At 35.3% G+C, this 27,500-nt stretch overlaps 2 protein-coding genes across 2 annotated transcripts in view; one reads left to right on the top strand and one right to left on the bottom strand.

Annotated features, from left to right (window-relative positions):
- Nucleotides 1-27,500, top strand: part of LOC115216185 (UPF0415 protein C7orf25 homolog) — a 454,440-nt gene that overhangs the window by 68,510 nt on the left and 358,430 nt on the right.
- LOC115216719 overlaps nt 16,501-27,500 on the bottom strand; it is a 215,161-nt gene continuing 204,161 nt past the window's right edge. The window contains exon 3 of the mRNA XM_029786257.2: nt 16,501-18,955. Within this exon, the coding sequence (XP_029642117.1) occupies nt 16,894-18,099 (1,206 nt within the window). The 5' untranslated portion in view covers nt 18,100-18,955 and the 3' untranslated portion in view covers nt 16,501-16,893. The remainder of the gene's footprint in view (nt 18,956-27,500) is intronic.

Below are 27,500 nucleotides of genomic sequence, written 5' to 3'. Positions count from 1 at the left end.
ATAATAATAATAATAATAATAATGATAATAATAATAATAATTATTATTATTATTATATATATATATATATATATATATATATATATATATACACACATATACATTTCTATCTATCTAGCTATCTCTATCTCTCTCTCTCTCGATATATGTGTATATATCTGTTTATCAATCTGCCTATCTATCTGTTAATCTACACACAAAAGCACGCATGCACGCACACACACACATACATACTATTGCATATTTAACATTAGTAGTAGATCAATGCTGATGAGACTACTCTACAATTACAGACTGCTTTCTTTGTTTGTGTTGCAGAGTTCAATTTCCTTAAGGGTTGGTAGTAAATAACAAGAATCATCATCTCAACCAATGTATTCTCTTCCCTTAAGATATCCAAATTAACTTCATCATACGATATTCTGTTTCATCCTGTGATACTATCGATAGTTTATTGTGAGCATAATGAACAAAAATAGAGGCAAAATTAGCAACTTCATTAATATCAATTGTTATCACTATTATTCAATGTTATAACCAGAAATTTTCTTCAGAAATATGTGTAGCCAATTAAATCAAATCCAGAGCCTGTTATATACTATCATCATCGTTGTTTAATGTCCGCTTTCCATGCTGGCATGGGTTGGATGGTTTGACTGAGGACTGGCATACCAGGAGGCTGAACCAGGCTCCAATTTGATCTGGCAAATTTTCTACAGTGTGTGCCTTTCCTAATGCCGACCTCTCCATGAGTGTAGTAGATGCTTTTTATGCGCCACCGGCATGAGGGCCAGTCAGGCGGTACTAGTATTGACCATGCTGGAATGGTGCTTTTTATGTGCCAATGGCACAGGCATGCCAATATATATATATATATATATATATATATATATATATATATATAGTGGTTGTCTGCTCCTTATGCAGAGTTTTACCACCTCTTGTACCTACACCTTAGAACCGCCGTGGCATCTGATGTAGCTTTTTAAACCAGACAATGTTTTGAAAAGACACCCACATAGATTGCATATCCAATTTGGTCCTCCAAGAGCTGCAGATAAGTTCTGATCTTTATGGATCTTAAAATGTCTTTTGAGGCCTCCATTACATTTGCAGACATTGTGGCATACACGGCATTGAAAGATGTGCACAGATATATAGGTAGAGTAATTGGTGGAGGTTCGTTTTCCATGGGTTTGCAAATGAGATTTGAGGCAAGCCAATGAAAGGCATGGTCTGTCACAAACTGTGCACATACATACATATATATATAAATATATAATTATAAATAAGGGCAAAAGAAAAAATGCCAATATGCTGAAAAATAGACCACACTATATTTTTCACTATAAATACACAGTCAGTTGAAACAAGGAAAGCACGCTAACAGAAATTTTTAAAATTCATTATTCCCGAATTGGGACAATTTCTGGATTAATCCACAAGGATTCTTCCTTTTTCAGCGAGAAACTCGATCGGAAATAAATAGAACACTTATGTGTACCCTTGGAAAAAGCAGATGCAAATCATGGGTACATTTAAGTACTCCAAATATAATGAAAATTATTGAATGTGGTTAGACGATCTAAGGTCTATTTTTCAGCATATTGGCGTAGGAAATTTTTTTTTTGTCCTTATTTATAATTGTTTATAATTTTCACCTTAAAAGGTATTTTAATATGCTGGCTACTGAAAAAAAACAAATTTATCCTTATATTAGAACTAAATTTATATGTGTGTGTGTGTGTGTGAAGTGGATGTACACGAAGTACATTCTTTGCTAGAGGCAGCAGCTGATAAGTTATCAGTGCTATGTAGAGCTTTGCTGAATGTTGGACAGGCAGGGATGTTTGCGGGTGGTGAATATACAAAAATTCTGTCTTTCCTCTATGAAGACTATTAGAGGAATAAAGGATGACCCAAGACTGCACTTTCAAACTCTTCTGAATGTGTGTGTATATGCACGGATCTGATTGGTTCTCATCAGCTGGATGTGCAGTAACGACTGAAATTTCAAAATATTTGCTACATTTCTGCCTGTTTACTGAGTTGAAAATCATAATTAAAATTCAAACCACGATCAGTGAAAAGATATGCAAGAGATATAAATATTATTAAAAATATTGTTACTCTCCGGCAAGAATAAAGCACCATAAGAGATAGAATCATAAATATGAAGTGTGTGTGTGTTTGCATGTACATGTTAGTGTATAGGTGCAAAACAAGGAGAGAAAATAGTACTTAAATACAAAAGGCAGAGTAAAATAGTATCTTATGCAATTGGTCTGAATAACTTTGATTGATCGGTTATGTGAAACTCCGAGCTTCAATAAAATACTGTGTGTGTATGTGTTTGTGTGTGTGTGTGTGATTCAGTGTACACAGTTTTCAAAATTAGTGGTACTAAAGTTTCTTGCCATAGAGACACTGTGATTAGGCAGATTTATATAATGTGCCTTGTGTCTCCAAGCAATCATCAGGCTTAGGGCTCATTAAATGATATTTAGCTCTGACTGGATGGGAGTAGTTTTTTTGTTGATCCCACCTTAACAGAACAGCTAACTATACATGTGTGTGTGTGTGTGTGTGTGTTTACCCTCCTGTATTAAGTCTTATTTCTCTTGTTTGTTCCTACATATCTTGTTGTTTCCTGTATATATATATATATATGCCATGTAAAAAGCACTGGTCCTAGTGGCATGGAAAAAGCACCCAGTACGCTGTAAAATTGTTGGCGCAGGGAAGGGCATCCAGTTGTAGAAACTATGCTAAAACAATGGAGTCTGATGCTGCTCCTGGCCTTGCTAGCTTCTGTCAAACTGTCCACCCCATGCCAGCATGGAAAACGGATATTAAATGATAATGATAACTGAAACACGGGAAGAAGGCCTGTCATCTCATGTGCTTAAGGACATTTTCTTTATCCGTTAACCTTTCCAAATAGTCGCCATAGTAATTATTGACACACACACACACACAAATATGCATGTTGAGAATTAATTTTTGATTTTATTTTACACAAAACTGATCACGTCAATTACCATAAAATAATGAAAATAATAATAATGATGATGATGATAATAATCGATTATATAAAAAAGACATTTTCAAAAATAAAATCCAGTTTATAAATAGTTTCTGCACCTTTTTTTATGGGAGTATTTATTTTCTTTTATTATTCATTTCTGTTTAATTGGGAAAATATATTTTTCTATTTGTTGTTGACCTTTTATTTTATTTCTTTATTTTTGTGTATCTGCGTGTCTTGTTCAATTCAATTACTTCATTCCATAAGGTCACAGAAACTCACTCAAATGTCTATACACAAGATGTCTTGTTGATACTTCATCTTGAAGCATCATGAGTAATAGCTTTTGACAATATTACGATAAAAAATGCACACACACACACACTCACACACACATGTATAGTAAAAGAGTGCAGTGTACTCAGCTAGAGCAGTGGAAAATCCAACATATGGGATAAAGTCCTTCTTCAGGGAAAAGTTGATAGGGGAGAAATGAATGAGGTTATGACCTCTAGGTTGCAGCCAGTTTTTCTAACATGGATGTTGCAAAACTCTGCTGCCTTTCATTAATGTTTCTCCTATTAACTTTGCCTTCAAGAAGGACATTCTGAAACATTAGACTTTCCACTCTTCACCGCAAGTTCATTCCACTCTTTTTATTAATTTTAACAAATAGTACAAGTCTTGTCAGTACCAGCCACTGCTAGTCTCTTTGGAGTTTGCTTCATCACACATTTTTATCTTTTACTGGTTTCAGTCATTAGACTGCAGCCATGCTCAAGCACTGCCTTGGGGGATTTTAGTCAAATGAATCGACCCCAAGTACCTTTTTTTTCTTTAAAGCCTGGTACATATTCTGGTAGTATCTTTTGCTGAACCACTAAATTACAGGCATGTAAACCCACCAACACCAATGATGGAGAACAAACACAAACATTAGGACACACACATACACACAGATATATATATATATATATATATCTGTGTGTATGTGTGCCCTAAAAAATGGATCTACAACTTCAATATACCTACATATCTCACATCTATTTTCTTTCCTCCAGCTTACTCTCTATTTTGTATCCTATCTAAATTAACTATTACTTAACCAGCCTCTCACACCGTCTCTGATGAAGGGAATATTGTTAGCCTGGTGTGCCAACAGAATGCTTATGAAGTATTATACCCAGATTGATAATTTTTCACTATTAGCTTTGTTATATATATCATCATCATAGTCGTTGTCGTTGTTTAACATCCGTACACACTTACACACAAGCAAACACATGTTTGTGAGAAGATGTATTCAATACATGCAGTGGAGCTTATTCATTCAAAGCTCTTGATTCACTCCATTGCTACTCTAAGTTTTCTTGTATAAAGTATAATCATCAACAAGTAAACACAAGCCACCAGTCTTATCATCAGAGTGGATTATTGGTTTCATATATATATATATATATATATTATATATATATATATACAAATATATATATGTATATACAAATAAGAAAATGGTGGAACAAATTCATTTCAGTCATCAACTTACAGATATTACCTTTCATATTATTTATTAACTATATAAATAGGAACATTCATATTTATATAGTTAATAAATAATATGAAATGGTAATATCTGTAAGTTGATGATTGAAATGAATTTGTTCCTCCATTTTCTTATTTGTATTATGAATTTACGGTAAAATATTTTACCTTCGCCCATCCGATACAATAAATGAATTAATTGCATTACAGTTATAAGCATTTATGTATTTGGCATTTGGGTGCTTCACCAGCAGTATATTGGATAACTGATATCCCATTGTGGGTTACCCTCATAACCCCTGTCTTACTTTGTACTATATATATACAAATATATATATGTATATATATACATACAAATATATCTATCTATATATAAATATACATATATATATATATATATATGTACACACACACACACACCTCATTTTCTACATTGTATGTGTTCATTTAAATTTTTATTGGCATAATGACCCTCCTTAGACACAACAATGTATATACACACATACATATGTACATATATATATATATATATATATATATATATATATATATATATTTATATATTTATGCCGTTAAGTATATGTCCTGTCATAGAGTGACCAGTGGTTTCGGATATGTAGAGGGATTAGCCCCATGGACAACATAACTGCATATAAATACATTACTACTATGTTCTTTAGAGCATGCTTCTTTTTGAGATATATGATTGTGGCACTCCATTGATTACGACGACAAGGGTTCCAGTTGATCCAATCAATGGAACAACCTGCTTGTGAAATTAATGTGAAAGTGGCTGAGCACTCCATAGACATGTGTACCCTTGACATAGTTCTCAGGGAGTTTCAGCATAACACAGAGTGTGACAAGGCTGGCTCTTTGAAATACAGATACAACAGAAACAGGAAGAAAGAGTGAGAAAAAGTTGTGGTGAAAGAGTATAGCAAGGTTCGCCACCACCCCCTGCCGGAGCTTCGTGGAGCTTTAAGTGTTTTCGCTCAGTAAACACTCCCAATGCCCGGCCTGGGAATCAAAACTGTGATCCTACAACTGCAAGCCTGCTGCCCTAACTACTGGGCCATTGCACCTCCGGATATATGATACACTGACTAAATATATATGTATATATATATATATATATATATATATATATATATATATATATATATATCAATATGTATGAAACTCTCTTAACTCCTCTCTGATGATGGGATATCATTTATTTCTCTGAAACAGCTGTAAGACCACCTTTCTCTTTATAAATGTCCTAGAAATATCATATTACCTTGGCCTTGTTATCTTACTTTATTTAACACACACACACACGCACAGACAGACACACAGATAGATATACATACATGCATGAATGTATGTATCTAGGTACACATGTAGACACTCTGGCAAAGGCTAGCAGGCTGAATCCTCAAAGTTACACTCCTTATAAAAGCTTAACCCTTTGCAGATAGTAAGCAGTATTGACTGCATCGAAACACTGTGTGTGAGCAGTGCAATGTCTTGCTCTTTGCTGCACCATGTTTTCCAATGCACTACATGGAGAAGAATCTGTAAGTACACTGTAAAATTCCTTGTATGGAAAATTATGTAGTTACCGAATGGCTCAATTCCAGTGCACAGCACAGACTGTCAGTACTAAATCCATCTGCAGGGAGTTAATAAAGATATTCTTTATAAGAAGTATTGAGTAATTCTTCAGTTTTATGTTAAACTGTTTTTATTATCATTCACCATAAAAACAAACACATGCGCACACACACACTCGCCAGTATTCTTAATCGAAGTTGAAGCATCTCAAATTGTAATTCTGAGGATTGCATTGCCATTTATTCTCTGACACTACACACACACACACAAACGTGCATGCACATATACATACATACATGCACTCAAAACCCACTTACATTTAATTTTTTTTCTTCAATGTCAAACAATTACATCATTTATAGAATTATTATATTAATAACAATTTGCAACATTTTCAATTTTCAACTTATTTTTTGTTAGTTTCATTTCCTTAAATTGAATTTTTTATTAGAAAAATTCCCTCCACCTCAACCACCACCATTTTGTCATCTTTTTTTCATTTTTCTAAAATGTTGATAAATATATATATATTTTCTTTTATAAAGTATCAGAAAAAATATTGATTATTTTTCTGTTTGATTTGGGGTGGGGCAGACACACACACACACGCACGCACACACACACTCTCTCTCTCTCTCCCTCTCTTTTTTCAGTTTTTCCTTTCTCTTTTCCAATTTTATATTTTCTCTTTCCATTTTTTTGCTCTTTAATGGTTTGAAATATTTGCATTATATCATTTTATCTTCTTTTCTTTTGCTGTTGGTGATATTTACTAGATACCTTATATTTCCTTATTCATTTTTCTTCTTCAGTTTTTTAAGCTCTGTCTTCTAATTACACACATGCACAAGATAATGCATATTTCCTTTACATTGTGTATCAGAAATTAACACTTTCCTTCTAGCAGTCGTATAGTTGGTAGAAGGGTGAACAGGATAAGGCGCCATTCAGTCTCAGGTTACATTTTTATGTGGGTTATTCTATTGGGTCTGCTGTATAAGCTTTTATAGGTTTGGGAACCCAAGGGAAAGAGTGACTCAAGGGCTGCTCTGGGTAGCTTACATTTTGGCTATACATCTGGGATATGTTCCTTCACTTTTTTATTTGGGACAAGCTCCAGAGAATTCATCTGATGTGAACATTTGTTGAGCGATTTTGGTGAAAAAATACCTTAGTAATACTAAATGTCATATTCCCTGTGTAATATGTGACTATCTTATTACTAAGGGTATAAAGTGCCCCTTCACTTGTGTGTGTGTGTATTTATATATATATGTGTGTGTGTGTGATTATACATGAGCCACTTTAAGTCTCATGCTTGGATAGTCTATTACTGGCTTACATAGCCAACTGTGTGTGATCTGGAAATTCTTTAAACTCAAATAAAATGGCTACTTCATGTGGAAATACAAGATAAAATTAGAAAAATACAAGGAACAAACAAGAAAAGACTTAAAGAAATGTTCTAGGAAAAGGGGAAAATTCTATTCATTGAAGTTTGGTTATGTTTCTTTAAGCTTAAAGTAAAAGATGTCACTGGTTTCAATTGCTGTATAATCATACAAAAAGAAATGGAGAAATGAATTTATTCAAACATTTTTCATAGAAAATTCTCATGGCATTAGTTGGTCTCTCTCTAATAATTGTTTGGTCATAATTTGTGTAGAAGGAATGGTTGCAGTATTAGTGACCACTGTTACTGGTAATACTATTGCTACTACTATTTTAATCCAAATGCTGTCAGAGGAAGACCAATGACTCGCTTGTAAAATAGTGTGAACTTTCAAAACAGTTACCATGGAAGATTGGTTTAATTAAATTCATTTACCCTTTTCTTTTTGCGAGATTATTTGTCTCCAGAATTGAAACCGGTAGCATCTTTTAATTAAGATATGAATGTGTTGCCTCTTTTTTATGATAAAGTTCTCAAAGTATTTTTGTCTTTTCTTTGTAATAAGTACATACACAAACACACACACAATACAAACATGTATGTACATATGTGTGCATAATTCAATTCTTTCATCAGAATTTGGAAGAGGCAGTAAAAATTTTGTTATGAGGGAAATGAGATTGATCTTGAAAGAGTCATCGATCCTTTAACTGAATACATTCACTCTACTTTATAGAAGTATTTTGTACATTGAACACTTTGTCTGGAATTGCAATTTATCTTTTTATTTCTTACATGGAAAATACAAAAAGTCCATTAGATATACGTGCATGTGTGTGTGTGTATGCAAAAATAAATGTATAAATATATGTATATATATGCATGTATGTGTATGTTTATGAATATATATATATATGTATGTATGTATGTATATTTATGTGTTTATGCGTGTCTCTTTGTGTAACTTTCCCTGGTATTCATCTCTCTTTGTTTGACAATGAATTTGAGGTATTTTGTGTGGTCTGAGCACACACTGTCTTTACATGTTTTTCACCTCTTTATTCTCATCTATCACATGTGAATATTCACATATTTATTTTTAACACATTTAGGTAGGTCCAAATACAAAATATGCTAGTTGCTGTAGTATATGTCTTAGGGGAATAGCTTCTCCATTCTATTCCAATAGCATGTTCAACCCACTCTTCTTATTGGCACACTGCATTCTGGGATGTCAGTGTTTCAACTTGTTGTGTCTCATCAGCCAGAACTCTCAGACGAATGCACACTGGTGTCCTGAATGTCATGTGTTGTTGAGATGAGTGCATCGAACATGTTGTAAAACAGAGAAGACATTCTCCTAAGACATATACTACAATGCCTCACATATTCTGTGTCTGAATCTACCTAGATGTGTTAATAACACATAAGCAATTATTCATTCTAGATCTTGCTGCACATGGTGCAGATAACAATTTTATATATATCATCATAATTATCATCATCATCATCGTCATTTAACATCTGCTTTCCAGGCTGGCATGGGTTTGACTGGAAACTGGAAAGCCAGGGAGCTGTACCAGGTTCCTGTCTGATTTGGCATGGCTTCTACAGCTGGATGCTCTTCCTAATGCCAACCACTCCAAGAATGTAGTAGGTGCTTTTTACATGCCACTGGCACAGGTGCCATTGGGATATGTGTGTGTTTGTTTCTGTATTTTTGTGTGTATGTATATATAATATATATATATATATATATATACAGTAGCGAGCAAAAGAAGACAACAATTAATATTTTTTAAATTTCGGAAAAGCTAGTAAACGTACAAATTTGCAATTGGTTTTGTAAATATGGTTAACCATTAGCTAAATTCTGCGAAAAATCCAAGTTTGTACAATGATCTTAATAAAAGTTAATAGCATTACTACTAGTTTCGTGGAAGTGTCTCGTGTGCAAAATTAGAGAACAATGAAACCAAAAATTGCTTCAATTAACTCAGAACCATAATAATGATTGAAAGAAATGTAAATATGAACTTGATTCAGTTCGTATGATGTTTGTAGACCTTTGTTTGGGATCACCTCTGCACATCAATTGCCACAGGACTTAACTAGTTTCCTACTCAAGTCAGGTGTTACTTTCTTCCATTCCTCTTCTAATATCTGCCATAAATTCATCATAGTAGTTGGTGCCCTTTGTGCTACTTTGTCTTCAAGTATATTCCAAAGGTTTTCAATTGGATTTAATTCTGGACTTTGTGCTGGCCACTTCATTACTTGGCTATTTTGTTCACTAAAGAATCCAATGATATGCTTTGCAGTATGACAAGGAGAGTTATCTTGCATGAAAATGCATGGTTGATTCGGAAATGCTTGTAATGATGGCACCACTTGTTGTTTAACCAAGTTCAGATAGATATTACCATTAATATCTGCACTAGAGGGCCAAATCCTTCAGAAGAAATCATTCCCCACACTGTGACGCTTCCTCCTCCAAACTTGGCAGATTTCTTCAGGCACTTGAATTTTAGCCAATCTCCTGTGAAGCGCCTAACATACTGTCTACCATCTGAACCTACTAAATTGAATTTGCTTTCATCATTAAAATGAACTTTTGACTAATTATCATCCCTCCAGTTCACATAAGCTTCTGCAAATGAAAGTCTCTCCAATTTATTCTTCTTGCTGATGGTAGGTTTCGTTGCCGGGGAACAGTCTTTAATCCAAATTCCATCAGATGACAAGACACTGTAAAGCGGCTCACTTCCATACCATTATTAACTCTTATTTTCTTAGAAATTCCAGCAGCAGTCCTGAAAGGATCTTTCAATACGTACTGTTTCATGGCTCAATCATCTCACATGGTGGTTTTGCGAGGTCTACCAGTTGCCTTTTTTGTTCAAAACCTTTAGTTTCTTCATAGAGCTGAAGAACACATTAAACCACATTCTTAGATCTCCTTATGTCTTGTGAAATAGCTGAGAGTCATTCCTGAAACTTTCATCCTGACAATTTCTTTTTGGAGGTCAGGAGTAACTTTAGTGCAGTGTGCCATGTTCAGAAGCTAGCACAATACTGAGACAGTAGTAATGCAAATGTAAACAATGTTTGAAATTTCTAGAAATTTCTGAAGGAACCTAATCGTTCTCTTATTTTGCACAAGACATTTGGACAAAACTGGTGTTAGTGTTATTAACTTTTATTAAGATCATTGTACAAACTTAGATTTTTCAGAGAATTTAGCTAATGGTTAACCATGTTTATGAAACCAATTATGAATTATTACTAGTTCTAAATCTCTGAACAAGAAATATGAAGCAACAGTATGATAAAGCTTCTTTGCCAACGTAAAGTAGCAAGCTGAGTGAGGACATTATCCCCCTTGTTTGAAAATATAAGGACGCAGTTACATTGTGTCGATAGCCAGCTGGAAATGATGTTTTCTTGGGGATAAATAGCAGTAACATTTGTCCTAATCAGGACTGCCACTTTATGTTGGATAATAATTTTTACTCTCTCTCTCTCTCTCTCTCTGTGTATATATATATATATATATATATATAGTATCCTACCATCTTGTCAACACTTGATACTTTCACTGTTGTTTGATCTCAATGTGTACTCTATGTTATTGTATTTAGCCATTTCTGGCATCCTACATAGTGATGTGTCTAGATTCTGTTGAGTCCCATAACTAATCTAGTGGCATGTAAAAAGCACCTGTGCTCATGCCATGTAACGAACACCCATGCTAGTGCCATGTAAAAAGCACTTGTGCTTGTGTCACATAATGAGGACCCATGCTGGTCCCATGTAAAAATGCACCAGAACTGACACCATGTAAAAAGTACCCAGTCCATTCTGTGAAGTGGTTGGCATTAGGAAAGGCATCTAGCTGTGAAAACTATGCCAAAACAGACAATTGGAGCCAGGTGCAGCCCTCCGGCTTGCTTGCTCCTGTCAAACAATCTGACCCATGGCATCATGGAGAATGGACGTTAAATGATGATGAGGATGATGATGATGATGTATGTATGTGTGTGTGTATTTGTATGTATGTATGCATGTATGTATATATGTGTGTGTGTGTGTGTGTGTACACTTGTTTTGATATCATGAGGTTATTGTAAATGAGCACCACTGCTATTCAAGTGATGGTCTTCGTTTTCTGTCTCATATGGGAAAATACTGCCTTGGTTGGAAACAAGTGAGGTTTGGCAACTGGAAGGGGCATCTAGCCATAGAAAATCTACTTCAACAAATTCTGTAAAACTCATGCAAGCACAACCAAGTGGTCATTCATTGATGATGATGATGATGATGGTACATATTTACATAGCTCCGTGGTTACAAATTTCAGATTGCAGCCACATGTTCTGGAGGTTTCTTCTCACTCCATGGCATTTTGGACAAGTAGAATTGGTAGATGAAACAAAAGCCTTCTGTCTGTCTGTCTGTATGTATGTATGTATATATGTATGTATATATGTATGTATATATGTATGTATGTATGTATGTGTGTGTGTGAGTGTGGTGGGGGTCATTTTGTTAATTTTAATAAAAGACAATTTTATGTTAAACTGACGTATTACCCACTACTTTTTGTAGAATATGTATCCATGTTCTTTAACACAAATAGCATCCACTGTGATTTCAAAGTTTTGGCCAAGACTTGGAAGTCACTGTTAGTACCATTCTTGTTAAAGAATTATATATATATATATATATATATATAAAGGAGAGACCACTAAGTGGATTCCTTATGTGCTAAAAACAGATGTCAAACCATCCGACCATGAAAAACTATGTTCTCAAAGATATCTCTACTGATTTTTGATAGAATCTAGAGCCTTCATTGAATTAATAATGTAGACATATTCATATGCAAAAGATCATAACTTTCTATATAAAATCTGTAGTGGGTGTGTGGTAAGAAGCTTGCTTCCCAACCACTTGGTTCCATGTTCAGTCCCACTGCGTGGCACCTTGAACAGGTGTCTTCTACTATAGCCTCGGGCTGACCAAAGCTTTGTGAGTGGATTTGGTAGATGGAAACTACAAGAAGCCCATCATACATATATATATATATATATATGTGTGTGTGTGTATGTATATATTTGTGTGTATATATTTGTCCCCCTCCACCTTTGCTTGTCAACCTATGTTGGTGTGTTTACGTACCCGTAACTTAGTGGTTTGACAAAGGGGACCAATAGAATAAGTACTTGGCTTATAGAGAATAAGTCCTGAGCTCAATTTGGTCGACTAAAGGTGGTGCTCCAGCATGGCTGCAGCCAATGCACTGGAACCAGTAAAAGAATTTTAAAAATATCTCTTTTTAAAGATATCTTTACAGATTTTCGATAGAATCTAGAACCTGCTCTGAATTATTTATGTAGACATATTCATATGCAAAATATCATAATTTTCTATAAAAAAAACCTCTAGAGATAACTTTGAAAAGTCACTGAATAGCACTGCTAACACAGCTAGGACATAGTATTGATTTATAAGCCTTTCGTCAATTTGGTAGTATATTGCATAATTATATACAGTGCAGCTACCAACAATTAAAATATATATATATATTTCTTTATTGCCCACAGGGGGATAAACATAGAAGGGACAAACAAGGACACACAAAGGGATTAAGTCAATTACATTGACACAAGTGTGTAACTGGTACTTATTTAATCAACCCCCGAAAGGTTGAAAGGCAAAGTCGACCTCGGCGGAATTTGAACTCAGAATGTAACGGCAAACAAAATACGGTTAAGCATTTTGCCCAGCATACTAATGATTCTGCCAGCTCACCGCCCTGAAAATATATATACATACAATCCAGACTGGTCAGGTTGCCAGCTTGCCTGATAACAAGTGGATCCCTGCACCATTAGAATCCATATATGGGGAGAGGGCCATGTTAGTATCTAAGGGGCCCTTCCCCCTCAAATTTGAGAATTTTTTATTTACTCCTGGAAGAATGCATTAATTATTTCAGTCTGGCTGTGTTTGTAGACAGTTGAAAGGAATACTTTCAACAAAAAAAAAAAAAAAAAAATGATGATAACATTGTAGTTGCGGGTGGGCCCTCTTGCAGTTGCGGCTGGCATCAGTCTCCTGGCAAGCAATATTTTTAGACCCAGTCCACCTCTCTCTATATATATATGTGTGTGTGCACGCATTTGTATAATGCATCTGTGACTATATTATTCCTCAACCACTTTCCTCTATTTCTTCAGGTTACGTTGCATTGTTTAAGAATACATAATTACACGTGTATTTTTAGTCTCAGCCTTCGAAAAACCCATAGAGAACAAAAAGCATGCATATATATATACACACACAAACACATCTATGTGTGTGTGTGTTATGTCTATTTATATATGTATGTGCATACATATGTACATATATGTATGCATGCGTATATATATATACGTGTATACACCCACCCAGCCTACCCCATATATATATATATATATACAACACACACACACACATGTATTTATATATGTGTGTGTGTGTGTACATATATATAAACATATATATATATATATATATATATATATATATATATATATATATACGCATACACACACTCATATAGGTATATATGTATGATGTATGTATAATGCATTTTCTGTTTTCTTTTTATTTTTTGTTTCTTTATGTTTCTGTTCTTTTGTCTCTCTCTTTCTGGCTTCAGAATCTATTATGTAATTAACTTGAAATGGTGGCAGTGGTGGTGGTATGAACTATGCTGATGATGATGATGGTTGTGATGTTGTTGTTGGTGGTGGTGGTGGTGGTGGTAGTTTTGGTGGTTGTAACAGTGATGGTTGTTCATAATAATGGCAGCAGTAAACAAATAGTATAGATAATATTAATGTTGATAATCTTAATAATAACAATAATAATAACAACAATAATAATAATAATAATAATAATAATAATCTTAATAATAACAATAAAATAATAATAATATAATAATAATAATAATAATAATCTTAATAATAATAATGATAAAAACAAAAAACAAAAAAAACTATTTTTATTTTGGAAGAGATGCATTCTTTCATTGGGGAATATATTCAACGGTTGTCTTGGGAACATGCATTCTTGTAATAACAACATCCATTAAGTCAGGTGCGTCATATATCAAATTGAACATAGTTACAACTCTGTTTCTTCCTTACATTTGATTCTTGGTAATTTTGGAATTATTGTATTTTTTTTTTTCCATTTCTTTTGTTAATTGTTAATTTCTGCGTTCTCATTTCGGTTTTTGGTTCAGGGCGTGGAGTTTGTTTTAATTATTCCTTTTCTTTTAGTGGGTGGGTGGGTGGGTGGGTGGGGGAATTTATTTCTTTATTCTGTGATTCTTATGCTATCTTTGTTTTATACATACATATAAGTACTGATATATATATATATGATATAATATATATATATATATATATATATATATATATTATATATATATATATATATATATATATATATATATACCCATGCTAGCATGGAAAGGGACGTTACGTTAACGATGATGATGATATATATACATACATATGTGTATATATATATGTAAGTATATATATATTTGCATATATATATATATATGTATATATATATATATATATATATATATATATATATATTTGCATGTATATGTATGTATATCTATATATATATTTGCATGTATATGTATGTATGTGGATATATATATATATATATATATATGTGTTTGCATGATATGTATATGTATATATATATATTTGCATATATATATATGTATATGTATGTGTGCATATATGTATGCATATATATGTATATATCTGCATATATAAATGTATATATATATACATATAGAGATATATTTATGCATATATATACATACATATATATATGTATATGTGTATTTATATGTGCATATATATATATATATATATATGTATTTATATATGCATATATATGAATATATAAACTTATATGTATATATATATGCATATATGTACATATATATATATATGCACACATGCTTATATGGTCGCTGACACAATCACACACAGGAAATCCACCTGAAGATTGTCGATCAGGACATGAAACAATTGTAGTGGCGATTTTTTTACTTTTTATTAAAATTTTATGTATTGATTAAGTCTTTCCTTGTTTGTTTTGCAAAATAGTGGTTTTGTCTCTTATTAATATTATATAATATTTTACTATAAAATTGGATTTAATCCTAAATCTGATTTTTTTTCCCTGTAAATTTGGATTTATTCCCTAATATTTATTATTATATATATATATATATAGCTCTAAACTCACCAGTAGCAATTGTACATATAAGTGTACCCATAAGATATAATATACATATGTGTGTTTGTATATATATATATATATATATATATATATATATATATATACTAAGCAATAAAGGGTTTAGCAACGAATTGACTTACCACATACCGAATTTAGAAATAGCAGTCAAAGAGTTATAGCTATATATATATATATACACATACATACATTTATATATACATACATACATACATACATATATAAGTGGATGTAACAGTGTGAATATGTCATTTGAATCATATGATAACGTTGATGAATTGACTATTGCTTTTGTTTTGCATCATCAGATATATGCATCTGTTGGTTATTGGCCCTTCACTCTCCCCCTCTCTCTTCCTCTGTGTGTGTGTTATATAATATATATAGTTGTGTATATATATATAGACATGTGTATATAGATATATATATATATATATATATATATATATTATATATATATACATACACACACACACATTTCTATATATATACACACACACACACACACACATTTCTATATATATATACACACATATACATACACATGTCTGTATATATATATATATATATATATATAATATATATATATATATATTATACATACATACAACATATACATACACATGTCTATATATATATATAGATATATATACATGTCTATATTCTACTCTACGTTCAAGTCTTTTCTTGAGTGAATGGTCTCCCCAATCCCCATGATAACGTAACCCTAACATACATTTATCTATGTATTTATGTGTGTTTGTGTTTGTTAATGTAAATTTGTTTTGTGTGTATTTATAAATATATACACACATATAATTTTGGTTTTCCACATGGTATAAATTTGCTCTACCTTATGTACTTATTCAATATATAAAATAGAGTGTGTATAATGTATGTGTGTGTGTATATATATATATATATATATATATACATATATATATATATGTCTTTTTATCTCTGTACTTTCATTATCAAGTCATTGAACCCCCTATAAGCTACTGGTGAGGTCCATTGAGGGTTGCTTTTCAGGCTTAGGATTAGAAAGCTTTGGTTGCGGTTCAATTTTCACTACTGTCGAATGCTGATGGCTGCAGTGGGGCTGTTCACTGGCACTGCCCTCATATTTGCCCTTGCTGACCTGTCGCTTGAAATGTGCCCGCCGACTGTGGCCACTTGCTTGGTGAGGGCATATAACAGCAGGTGCAATGTGGTAGCCAGGCTCCGCCTCTGAGATGTAGGTGAGGGGCACTGGAAAATCAGTGAGCTGCGAAGCCGAGACAAACTCGGCTTCCTTGTGGTGTTGATGTTGGCAGGAGTGATGATGTATATGAGGAATGGAAGCACGATGTAATAGATAGTGTTGTGCTGGTCGTGGTGCAGGTGGTGACGAGAGGCTTTGTTGGTGGCGGAGTTGGTGGCGTGAGTGTCTACTACTGCTCCCACCGTTGCAGTAGCCCTCGGTCAGTGCTGACTGACAGTTGTGATGATGCTGCTGCAGATGTTGTTGTTTAAAAATGCGCTCATGAAATGAGACTGGAACTTCGACAAGGATGCTGCCCCGATGATCGGTGAATGCTGCAGCCGCAGCTGCTGCTTCACCTTGTCCTTCATCATCGTCATCGTTTTCTCCTTCATCCTCCTCTTCTTCATGCACATGCAGTGTGGTATCACTCATCTCGAGGTGGTCATCTTGCAGGTTGGTCGTCATGCTGTCGTACTTACCACTTGCATGTGCACTTCCCTTTCGATGTCGCATGATTGAGGGGCAGCGTGCGATGAGCACCATTAGCACAATAAGCGAGAGTGCTATGATCGCACCGACACTGCTCCCGACAGATACTGGCAGGTGCCAACTTGCGGTGCCAGCATCTGTGCACTTTTGGCGTTGCTGTGCAACCCCTCCTGCCCCTCCATTCTGTGTTGTGTCATTACGATACATCACGACGCATACCTTGTAGAAGGTGTCAGCAACGAGGTTGCGTATCTTATAACTGGTTGTCATTGACGACAACATTGCGCTGTATTGGATATAAGAGCTGGCCACTTTCTGGAAATGTACCTGAAAGCCGGTGATGTGTGAAGATGAGTGGCTTGTGCCTTTCACGCTCCATGATAAGTTGATTGAGCTGTCTGTAGCTGAGTCAATCTCCACTTCATCGATGTACTGTGGAGTGGGTGTGGTCGTGAACGACATCTTGTCGTCGGTGGCGGAGGTGTGGTTTGTGATGGTAATGATGATGCAGATTCGTATAAAAATTCTTGTTATTGTTGCTGGTCGTATGGTTGATGATGTTGCTGCTACTACTACTACTACTGTTTCACAGAATCCTTGTGACTGCTGGTGGTGATGGTCATGTCGATGATGTTGATGATGCTATTGTGTAATGTAGGCAATTGTTGTTGTTGCTATTCTAAGTGACTGTAGTAGTATTGGTGGTGGTGGTCACTAAAACAATGGTGACTATGATGGTATTTGTTGCAAATGTTTTTGTCAGTTTTGATCTTGTTACTTTTACTACTACTACTACTACTACTGCTACTACTACTACTACAGTTCTTATCACAGCTTTCAATGCTGGTGATAAAGATGATGATATCAACTTGTTCTTAATGTACGTTGCTGTTTTTGTTATTTTTGCTAAGTGTTTATTATTATTATTATTATTATTATGATGCTAGTGCATGCTAATTTAGTTAGCAGGTATTTTATCTTGATGTTTGGTAACAACAAGTCTCCTCAAATCTCAAGAATCTGCCTTAGAATTCTTGAGGAATACAGGATGGTACTTCTCTGCAGGTCAACAATGTGAGTTTCAACACCTTCAATATTGTTATTATTATTATTTGCCTCTGGTCTTTTGTTATTTTTTTTAGGTGTTTTTTTCTTTATCAAATGCTGTTCGTTTTTTTTCTTTTTTGCTGCTCTTGTTATCTTTGTTGTTGTTGATCAGCTGTTGTCTTTCTTTGGTTATTGTTATTTCGTTGTTCCTCTTTCAGAAATTCTTGCCATTGGTAATGCTTTTACTTTGATTCAAAGTGCTTGCAAAAACCTGTTGAAAATTAAAAAAAAAAGAAAAAATTAAAAAAAAAAACAATTAATGAGACAAATAAATAAAATAATCATTTTTATGTTTTATTTTTGTTTACTTTCCATTATGTCTTTTAATTATCTAATCTTAAAAAAAAAAAGCAAAATAACTTGAATTCACTTGCCACAAGGGCACCTTAAAGAAAGATAAAAACATTAGAAAACAGAAGGCAATGAGAGAGATACATAAACAGATAGACAGACAGACACACAGACAGACGGTAAACAATGAGAGGGGATTATTGATATTTGCAAAAAGAATTATTTTAAAAAATCAATATGGGTTTTAGTTTATATAATAGATCGATATTATATTGTTAATGTGTCATTATTAATATGATAATAACACATATTAATATTTTTAGGTGGCGAACTGGCAGAATCGTTAGCATGCCGGGTGAAATGCTTAGCAGTAATTCGTCTGCTGCTATGTTCTGAGTTCAAATTCTGCCGAGGTCGACTTTGCCTTTCATCCTTTCGGGGTCGATTAAATAAGTACCAGTTACACTCTGGGGTCAATGTAATCGACTTAATCCCTTTGTCTGTCCTTGTTTGTCCCTCTATGTTTAGCCCCTTGTGGGCAATAAAGAAATAATTATTAATATGATATTCTTTTCTACTCAAGGCACAAGGCCCAAAATTCTGGGGGAGTGGGGTGTGCAGTTGATTAGATTGACCCCAGTAAGCAACTGGTACTTAATTTATCGACCCCGAAAGGATGTATGGTAAAGTTGAATTCCGCTGAGGTCGACTTTGCCTTTCATCTTTTCGGAGTTGATAAATTAAGTACCATTCGCATACTGGGGTTGATCTAATCGACTGCCCCCACCCCCCCCGAAATTTCACGCCTTGTGCCTAGAGCAGAAAAGATTATTAATATGATATTACACGAGCTGGCAGAATCGTTAGCATGCTGGGAAAAGTGTTCGGTGGCAATTCTCCCATCTTTATGTTTTGAGTCAAAATTCCACCAAGGTTGACTTTGCAGTTCATCCTTTTGGGATTGATAAAACAAGTACCAGTCAAGTACTGGTATTGGTGTAATTGACTTACCCTCAGCCCCCTTCCACCAAAACTGCTGGCCTTGTACCAATATTTGAAACAAATACTACATTAAGATAAGGCAGTGAACTGGCAGAATTGTTACCTCATCAGACAAAATGCTTGCAGCCTTTTTTGTGGCTTCTTATGTTCTGAGTTCAAACTCCACCAATGTCAACTTTGTTATCTTTCAGGGGTCGATTAAGTATCTGTTTAGCCTTGAGTGGAAGTGTGTAGCTTAGTGGTTAGAGTGTATTAATATGAACCATCTCTTCCCAGAGGTAAAAATGGATTTGTGTGGGGCCAATACCCCCACGCAGTATCTGTTGAGGCACATGGCTTAGTGGTTAAGATACTGGACTCATGATCATGTGATCGTGGTTTCGATTCCTGGACCGGGCAATGCATTGTGTTCTTGAGCAAAACACTTCATTTCACATTGTTGTGGAGGTGCATAGCTTAGTGGTTAGGGTGTTCGACTCATGATTGTAAGATTGTGGTTTCGATTCTTGGACTGGGCGATGCATTGTGTTCTTGAGCAAGACACTTCATTTCATGTTGCTCCAGTCCACTCAGCTAGCAAAGATGTGTAATCCTGCGACAGACTGTCATCCCGTCCAGGAGGGAGATATATACACCATGAAATCAGGAAACCAGTCCTTGTATGATGACATAACTCAAGAAGGTAACCTCTACCTTTTATCTTTTTGGTGAAGGCACATGGCTTCAAGGTTAGAGGTGTTGGTCTCATGATCGTAAGATTGTGGTTTCGATTCCTGGACTGGGAAACGCGTTCTGTTCTTGAGCAAGACACTTCATTTCACATTGCTCCAGACCACTCAGCTAGCATAAATGAGTCATTATGCAACAGACAGGGGTCCTATCCAGGTGGGGGAATATATACACTATGGAAATTGGCAACTGGCCCTTATGTGTCAGGAAATTGACCCTTATGACTCGAGAAGGAAACTTTGCTTGACTTACTTTTGCTTAGCACTGGGAGCAATGTAATTGATTGGCCTTTACATGCTCAATTGTGGGCCTTGTACCAAAATTAGATATAAATATTTCAATACAAGGCAGCAAGTTGACAGAATCATTACTATGTAGGACAAAATGCTAGGTGGCATGCCTTCCAACCCTTCATGTTCTGAGTTCAAATCCTTTGGCTGTCATTATGTAGGAGTTGATAATTATAAGTATCGTTTAAATACCAGGGGCAATGTTATTTACTTCTTCTCTCATCAAACTTGTTGACTTTATGCCAAAATTAGGAAGAGTTAAGACTATTGAAAAGGTTGCAAGACGCAACGAAAATTTTAGAAAATAAAAATAAGAAATAAGTGTAAATTTTACCGGTGAGTGTGTTAAATAATAAGGCACTAAAACAGAATGACTCTCCCCAGACACAACAGAATATGCTTCAACACACGAACTCATATAAAGAATCTTGCAAACCAAATCCAAAAACGAAATAGGAAGAATCAGTCTTACATTAATCCTTTTGTTACCATATTTCTCAGGTGACCCATCCAGCAGAATCTCAGTCAGTCCCCATCTCCACAAGATACCTCTTCACCTGCTGTGACCATATGGCATGTGGTCAACTAACACAAGCCACCAACTCAGCCAGATCCGCTGTGAAGAAGAGAACACAGTGAGTAGGGCTTGATTCAGAAAATTGAGCGACATGACCAAACAGTCTGAGCTGGCACTCCAAGTAACAGGACACATCTGAGTTTCTGAGGGGAGTCATTCATTGGATATGAAATCCAACCAATGATAACCCATAATCCTTCAAAGCATTCTGATACCAAAGGAATTCAGGCAGCTCCAAAGAGTCTCAATCAGTGACCAAATGCATTATCCAATATCAGTGATAAATGGATCGGAATAGCTGCACATAGAGATAAATGTAATTGTGTAAACAGGTAGAGAGATAAGCTATACAATATGAGCCAGTTGGAGACGATTTTCTTGATTATTTATTTTAATTAACTATGGCTCCATTCTGTGGTATTGTAAATTATCTTCCAATGATAAATTCTTCAAAATACAAATGGCACTGTTATATTAATTTCCAGTTCTTTCTTCTGTAATCCATTCTATTGATGCTATTACTTCACTGAATGTTCTAGATTTAACATACTGCTTCTGGTTTTTTTTCCAACATTTTATTCTCACGCTCTTACACTTTTGGTGTGTGCATATGAATGTATGTTGGTAACAGTATATGTCTTATTTTTCCTTACACATTTATACATTTGTGTGCATATATATCACCATCATCATCTTCATCATTTTAATATTCATTCTTCCATACTTGTTTATGTTTTTACATATGTGTGTGTGTGTATCAGTATGCATGGACATTATTATATACTCTATGTTTATCCATGAATGTGCTTGTGTGTTGATATATATATAAATATATATATATATTTAAAAGTCATACGATATAGTGTATATTTAAACACATAATTTCCATTTCCCTTTGATATGATTATATATATATATATATATATATAATATATATATATATATATATATATATTATATATATATATATATATATATATATATATATACATATATATATATTTATATATATTCATATGTGGGGTGCTGAAAAGTTCCTGGAAAGGCTTGATTGGAGTGCCAACCTTCCAAGTTCTTTTTACAGGACTTAGAAAAACTGAAGAACTGCTGCAATAAGTGTGTGACTCTGAGAGGGGAATATGTTGAATAAAATCATAATTAACTGATCCTCCTGTATTTTCTTTTACCCAAAGCCAGGAACTTTTCAGCACCTCCTCACATATATACATAGGAAGACATGGGATGAGGTGGTCAAGCATGACCTTCGAACATTGGGCCTCACAGAGGTAATGATGAAAGACCAAGACCTCTGGAGATATGCTGTGACTGCGAAGATCCGACAAATAAAGTGAGTCCACAGCGTATCCTACACCAGCTTTACATAACCAGCCCCAGCCCATTCAAAGTACCTTGAATTGTAGGACGATCTACTGTGGTTACCTTGGATCGTAGGGCAACCTGCTGTGCTTGAGGAGACCTATTGAGTCACGTACATCAACATCAAAATAAAAATCAAATGGAAATTGTAGTTGTGATACCCATGCCAGTGGCAAGTAAAAAGCACCATCCGAACATGGCTGATGCTACCGCCGCCTTGACTGGCTTCTGTGCCGGTGGCATGTAAAAAGCACCAACCGATTGTGGCTGTTGCCAGCCTTCTCTGGCCCCTGTGCCGGTGGCATGTAAAAAGCACCCACTACACTCACAAAGTGATTGGCGTTAGAAAGGGATTCCAGCTGTAGAAACACTACCAGATCACACTGGAGCCTGGTGCAGCCTCCTGGCTTCCCAGACCCCGGTTGAACCATCCAACCCATGCTAGCATGGAAAACGGACGTTAAACGATGATGATGACAATGGTGATATATATATATATATATATATATATATATAGTGTTCATTTCATTTACCATCCCTTTTGACACGCTAATACTGTTTTGACTGGAGGTAATTAGAGAGAGTATCAACCATGGTATTTACAGTGGCTTGTCATTGTTTATGAAGAAAACAAACAGAACAGTAAATTACAGAAATATTATAAATGATAGATATAATTCAGTGTGTGTGTGTGTGTGTATAACAGACAATTACTTAATGATGTCTCTATGAAGAATATTTGGGTGGAAAGAAATTTGTTTCCCAACTGCATGGTTCCAGGTTCAGTTCTGAACTGCATGGGACTGGGTAAGTGTCCTCTCTTGTAGCCTTATGCTGACCAATACCTTGAGAGTGGATTTGGCCGATGGAAACTGAAAGAAGCTTGTGTGTGTGTGTGTGTGTGTGTGTTTGTGTTTGGCTCTCCACCACCACCATTACCACACAACCAGTGCTGGTATATTTACATACGCATAACCTAGCAGTTCAGCAAAAGAGACCTATAGAATAAGTGCCAAGCATAGGGTCAATTCATTTGAATGGAGTTCCTTAAGGCAGTGCTCCAGCATGGCCGTAAATGTAATGACTGAAACTAGTAAAAGATAAAAGATAACTATTTCCCTGTCTTCCTGAAAGGCCATAATGAACCTGAGCTTGGTTTGAACCTACAACATAAAGGAATTTCATATGACACTTTACCGCTTCTGCAAACTCAATTATGATTATAACACATTTTTTCTGTTACTTGTTTCCATCATTAAACTGTGGCCATGCTGGGCCACTGTCTTAAAGAATTGACCCCAGAGCTTATTTCTTTTTATAAGCTTGGTACTTATTCTGGTGGTCTGTTTTGCCAAACCACTAAGTTACGAGGGACATAAACAAACTAACACTGGTTGTCAAGCAGCGGTGGGGCACAAACATATACATAAAGACACACATATACACACACAAATACACCACATGCACACACACACACACTCATGAGCTCCTTCTAGTTTCCATTTGCGCAAGATGTCATGCAGTGGGACTGAACCCAGAACCATGTGGTCTGGAAGCAAGCTTCTTACTACACAGCCGTGTGCCTGCACCCATATTTATTAATCATTTTTATTCTCCAGCATCCGTTTTTCTTTTCATGCTTGCATGAGTGGGACAGTTTATTTGTTGGAACAATTGTGCTTAACAGATGGATGCTTGTTCTATCTCAAACTACTCAACTGTGAAGTAGGAGTGGAAGATTATTTTGTGTTTAGCCAGGCAAAATGTTACAAGCAGAGTTCAGTGCTCTGTTCAAGAGTGAATTACAGTGATAATTGTGATGTCTGAACTTACAAGTATCTGGTATTATGAATAGAGGTCTAGTATTTTTAACCTCACAGTCACTGATCAGTTATGTAAACTGGAGTAGGTCCTTGTGACACCACCACTAAATGGTTGCTCAATTTGCTAGAAATAGCAGCCAAATCTACCTCAGATTACATCCTAGCATCTTAGAAAAGAAGGACACATTGAATAATGTAGTTCTGGATTCTCTGCATATAGGGAAAAAGACAGAATGCTCAGAGTTGAAATGCCTTTGACCAAAGGTCTGCTCAGGTTCAACCTATAGCTAAGCAGCAGATTTCCTAAAATAAAGTCAATGAGTGAAACTCTGTGGCTACTGTTTTTGCAGAGGACCGAAAGCACAAGTTTCATTGGACTGGACATGTTGCAAGGTTCTCAGACAACAGGTGGAGCTGTGCAGTTGCTGAATGGTGTTCAAGAAATTAGAAAAGGCAACTTGGAAGGCCTTCGTGACTATGGGAAGACGATCTAGTTAAGCAGTTTGGATCAAGATGAAAAAGAATGGTGCAATCGAGACAGAATTGGAAGTGCATTGTGGCTAGTGGTATATAACAACATCTGATGGTCTGTGTTGATACTGTAATAGCTATTCTAGTGTGACCTTGGAAAAGGTACATAATTTGGCCAGCTCCAATTTGGTTAACAAAGAAAAACATTATTCACATTGGACAGATAGATGTCCTCACCTTGTTTGTTGTTATCACGTTTTGGCTGATGTACTCTCCAGCCTTCATTAGGTGTCCTGGAGAATTTCAAACGCAACCCTTTATTTGACTAATGGGGTAATTTGTTCTCATTCCTAAGGTATTTTTTATTGATGTTATTATTATTATTATTTATTCAAGTCACTGCCTGGGATTGAACCTGGAATCTTGGGGTTAGTAGCCCACACTCTTAACCACTATGTTATATGCTTGTGGGCAGTTATACATTGAATTAATAATAATGATAACATCAGCAAAAGATACCTTAGGAATGAGAACAGAGTACCCCATTAGTCATATAAGGGTTTGGGTTTGAAATTCCACCAGGACACCTGATGAAAGCTGGAGAATACATCAGCTGAAACATTGTGGTAACAACAAACAAAGTGAGGACACTTATACGTCCAATGTAAATAACTTATACCAGAGTCACATAACAAGCCCAAAAGTACCTTAGATCATAGGGCAACATGCTGTGCTTGAGGAGACCTATTGAGTTAAGTACATCAACATCAGCAATATCAAAATCAAATCAAATAGAAATTGTAGTTGTGAGCCCCATGCCGGTAGCATGTAAAAAGCACCATCCAAACGTAGCCGATGCCAATGCCGCTTTGACTGGGTTCTGTGCTGGTGGCACGCAGAAAGCAACCATTACACTCTTGGAGTGGTTGGCGTTAGGAAGGGCATCCAGCGCTGTAGAAACAATGCCAGATCAGATTGGGGCCTGGTGCAGCCTCCTGGCTTCCCAGACCCCAGTCAAATCATCCAACCCATGCCAGCATGGAAAACAGATGTTAAACGATAATAATGATGATAATGATGATGATGACAGAATTCCTCAACTCTAAAATATAGAACAAAGACAAACAATTGATCCACTTCAAATTCATAGATGAATTATTAATAGTCAGGAGTGACTGTGTGGTAAATAGCTTGCTTACCAACCACATGGTTTCAGGTTCAGTCCTACTGTGTGGCACCTTGGGCAAGTGATTTTTACTATAGCCTCGAGCTGACCAAAGCCTTGAGAGTGGGTTTGGTAAACGGAAACTGAGAGAAGACTGTTGTGTATGTGTATATATATATATGTGTGTGTGTATTTGTGTGTCTGTGTTTGTCCCCCCACCATCACTTGAGAACCAGTGTTGGTGTGTTTACATCCCAGTAACTTAGCAGTTCAGTAAAACAGACCTATAGAATAAATACTAGGCTTACAAAGAATAAGTGTCCTGGAGTCGATGTGCTCCAGCATGGCCACAGTCAAATAACTGAAACAAGTGAAAGAATAAAAGAGAGAATAGAAGAATATATAAACGGCAGCAGAATCTTGCTTCTGATTAAAAATAGATCCTTCCCCATGATGTCCTGGTTATATAAGATATGTATACAAGCATAAGATTGTTAGATGGCACCAGGCAATTGTACTCATTGCAGCAAAATGTTGTGTTGTACGAGAAAAGAATGGTTACTTCAACTACATGAGTATATTGAACACTAATTAATTCGTTACTATTAACAGGAGATGTTCTGTGTTTTTCAAATTAGAAAGAGAAACTGAATGTATTCTCCTGTACAGATGGGACAAATACGAAGTTAGAGCAGCTAGGGAGCGTCTGTTAATTATACTCGTTGTAGAGGGAAGTTATGTTAAGAAGTAACCGAATATTTACATTGGTGACATGTGTATATCGACTACTAATTAATTATCTAATTGACTTCGGGGCTAAATAACAACAACAACAACAACAACAACAACAATAGTACAGTGTAAATAAAGTATGCTAAATTGAGATAGAAAATGTGAGAACAGTATTTTATATTCTCTCTCTGATCTGATCTGACACTTAAGGTAACAGTTGTGAAATTGGATGCAGGCATCACAGAGACTAATGTCAGGTTACGAAACAAATTGAATATGTATTTCTTTTATACATACAG

Source organism: Octopus sinensis, linkage group LG10, assembly GCF_006345805.1.
Source record: "Octopus sinensis linkage group LG10, ASM634580v1, whole genome shotgun sequence".
Classification (NCBI taxonomy): domain Eukaryota; kingdom Metazoa; phylum Mollusca; class Cephalopoda; order Octopoda; family Octopodidae; genus Octopus; species Octopus sinensis.
Note: the sequence above shows the minus strand (reverse complement) of the source record. Positions and strands in the feature narration are given on the sequence as shown.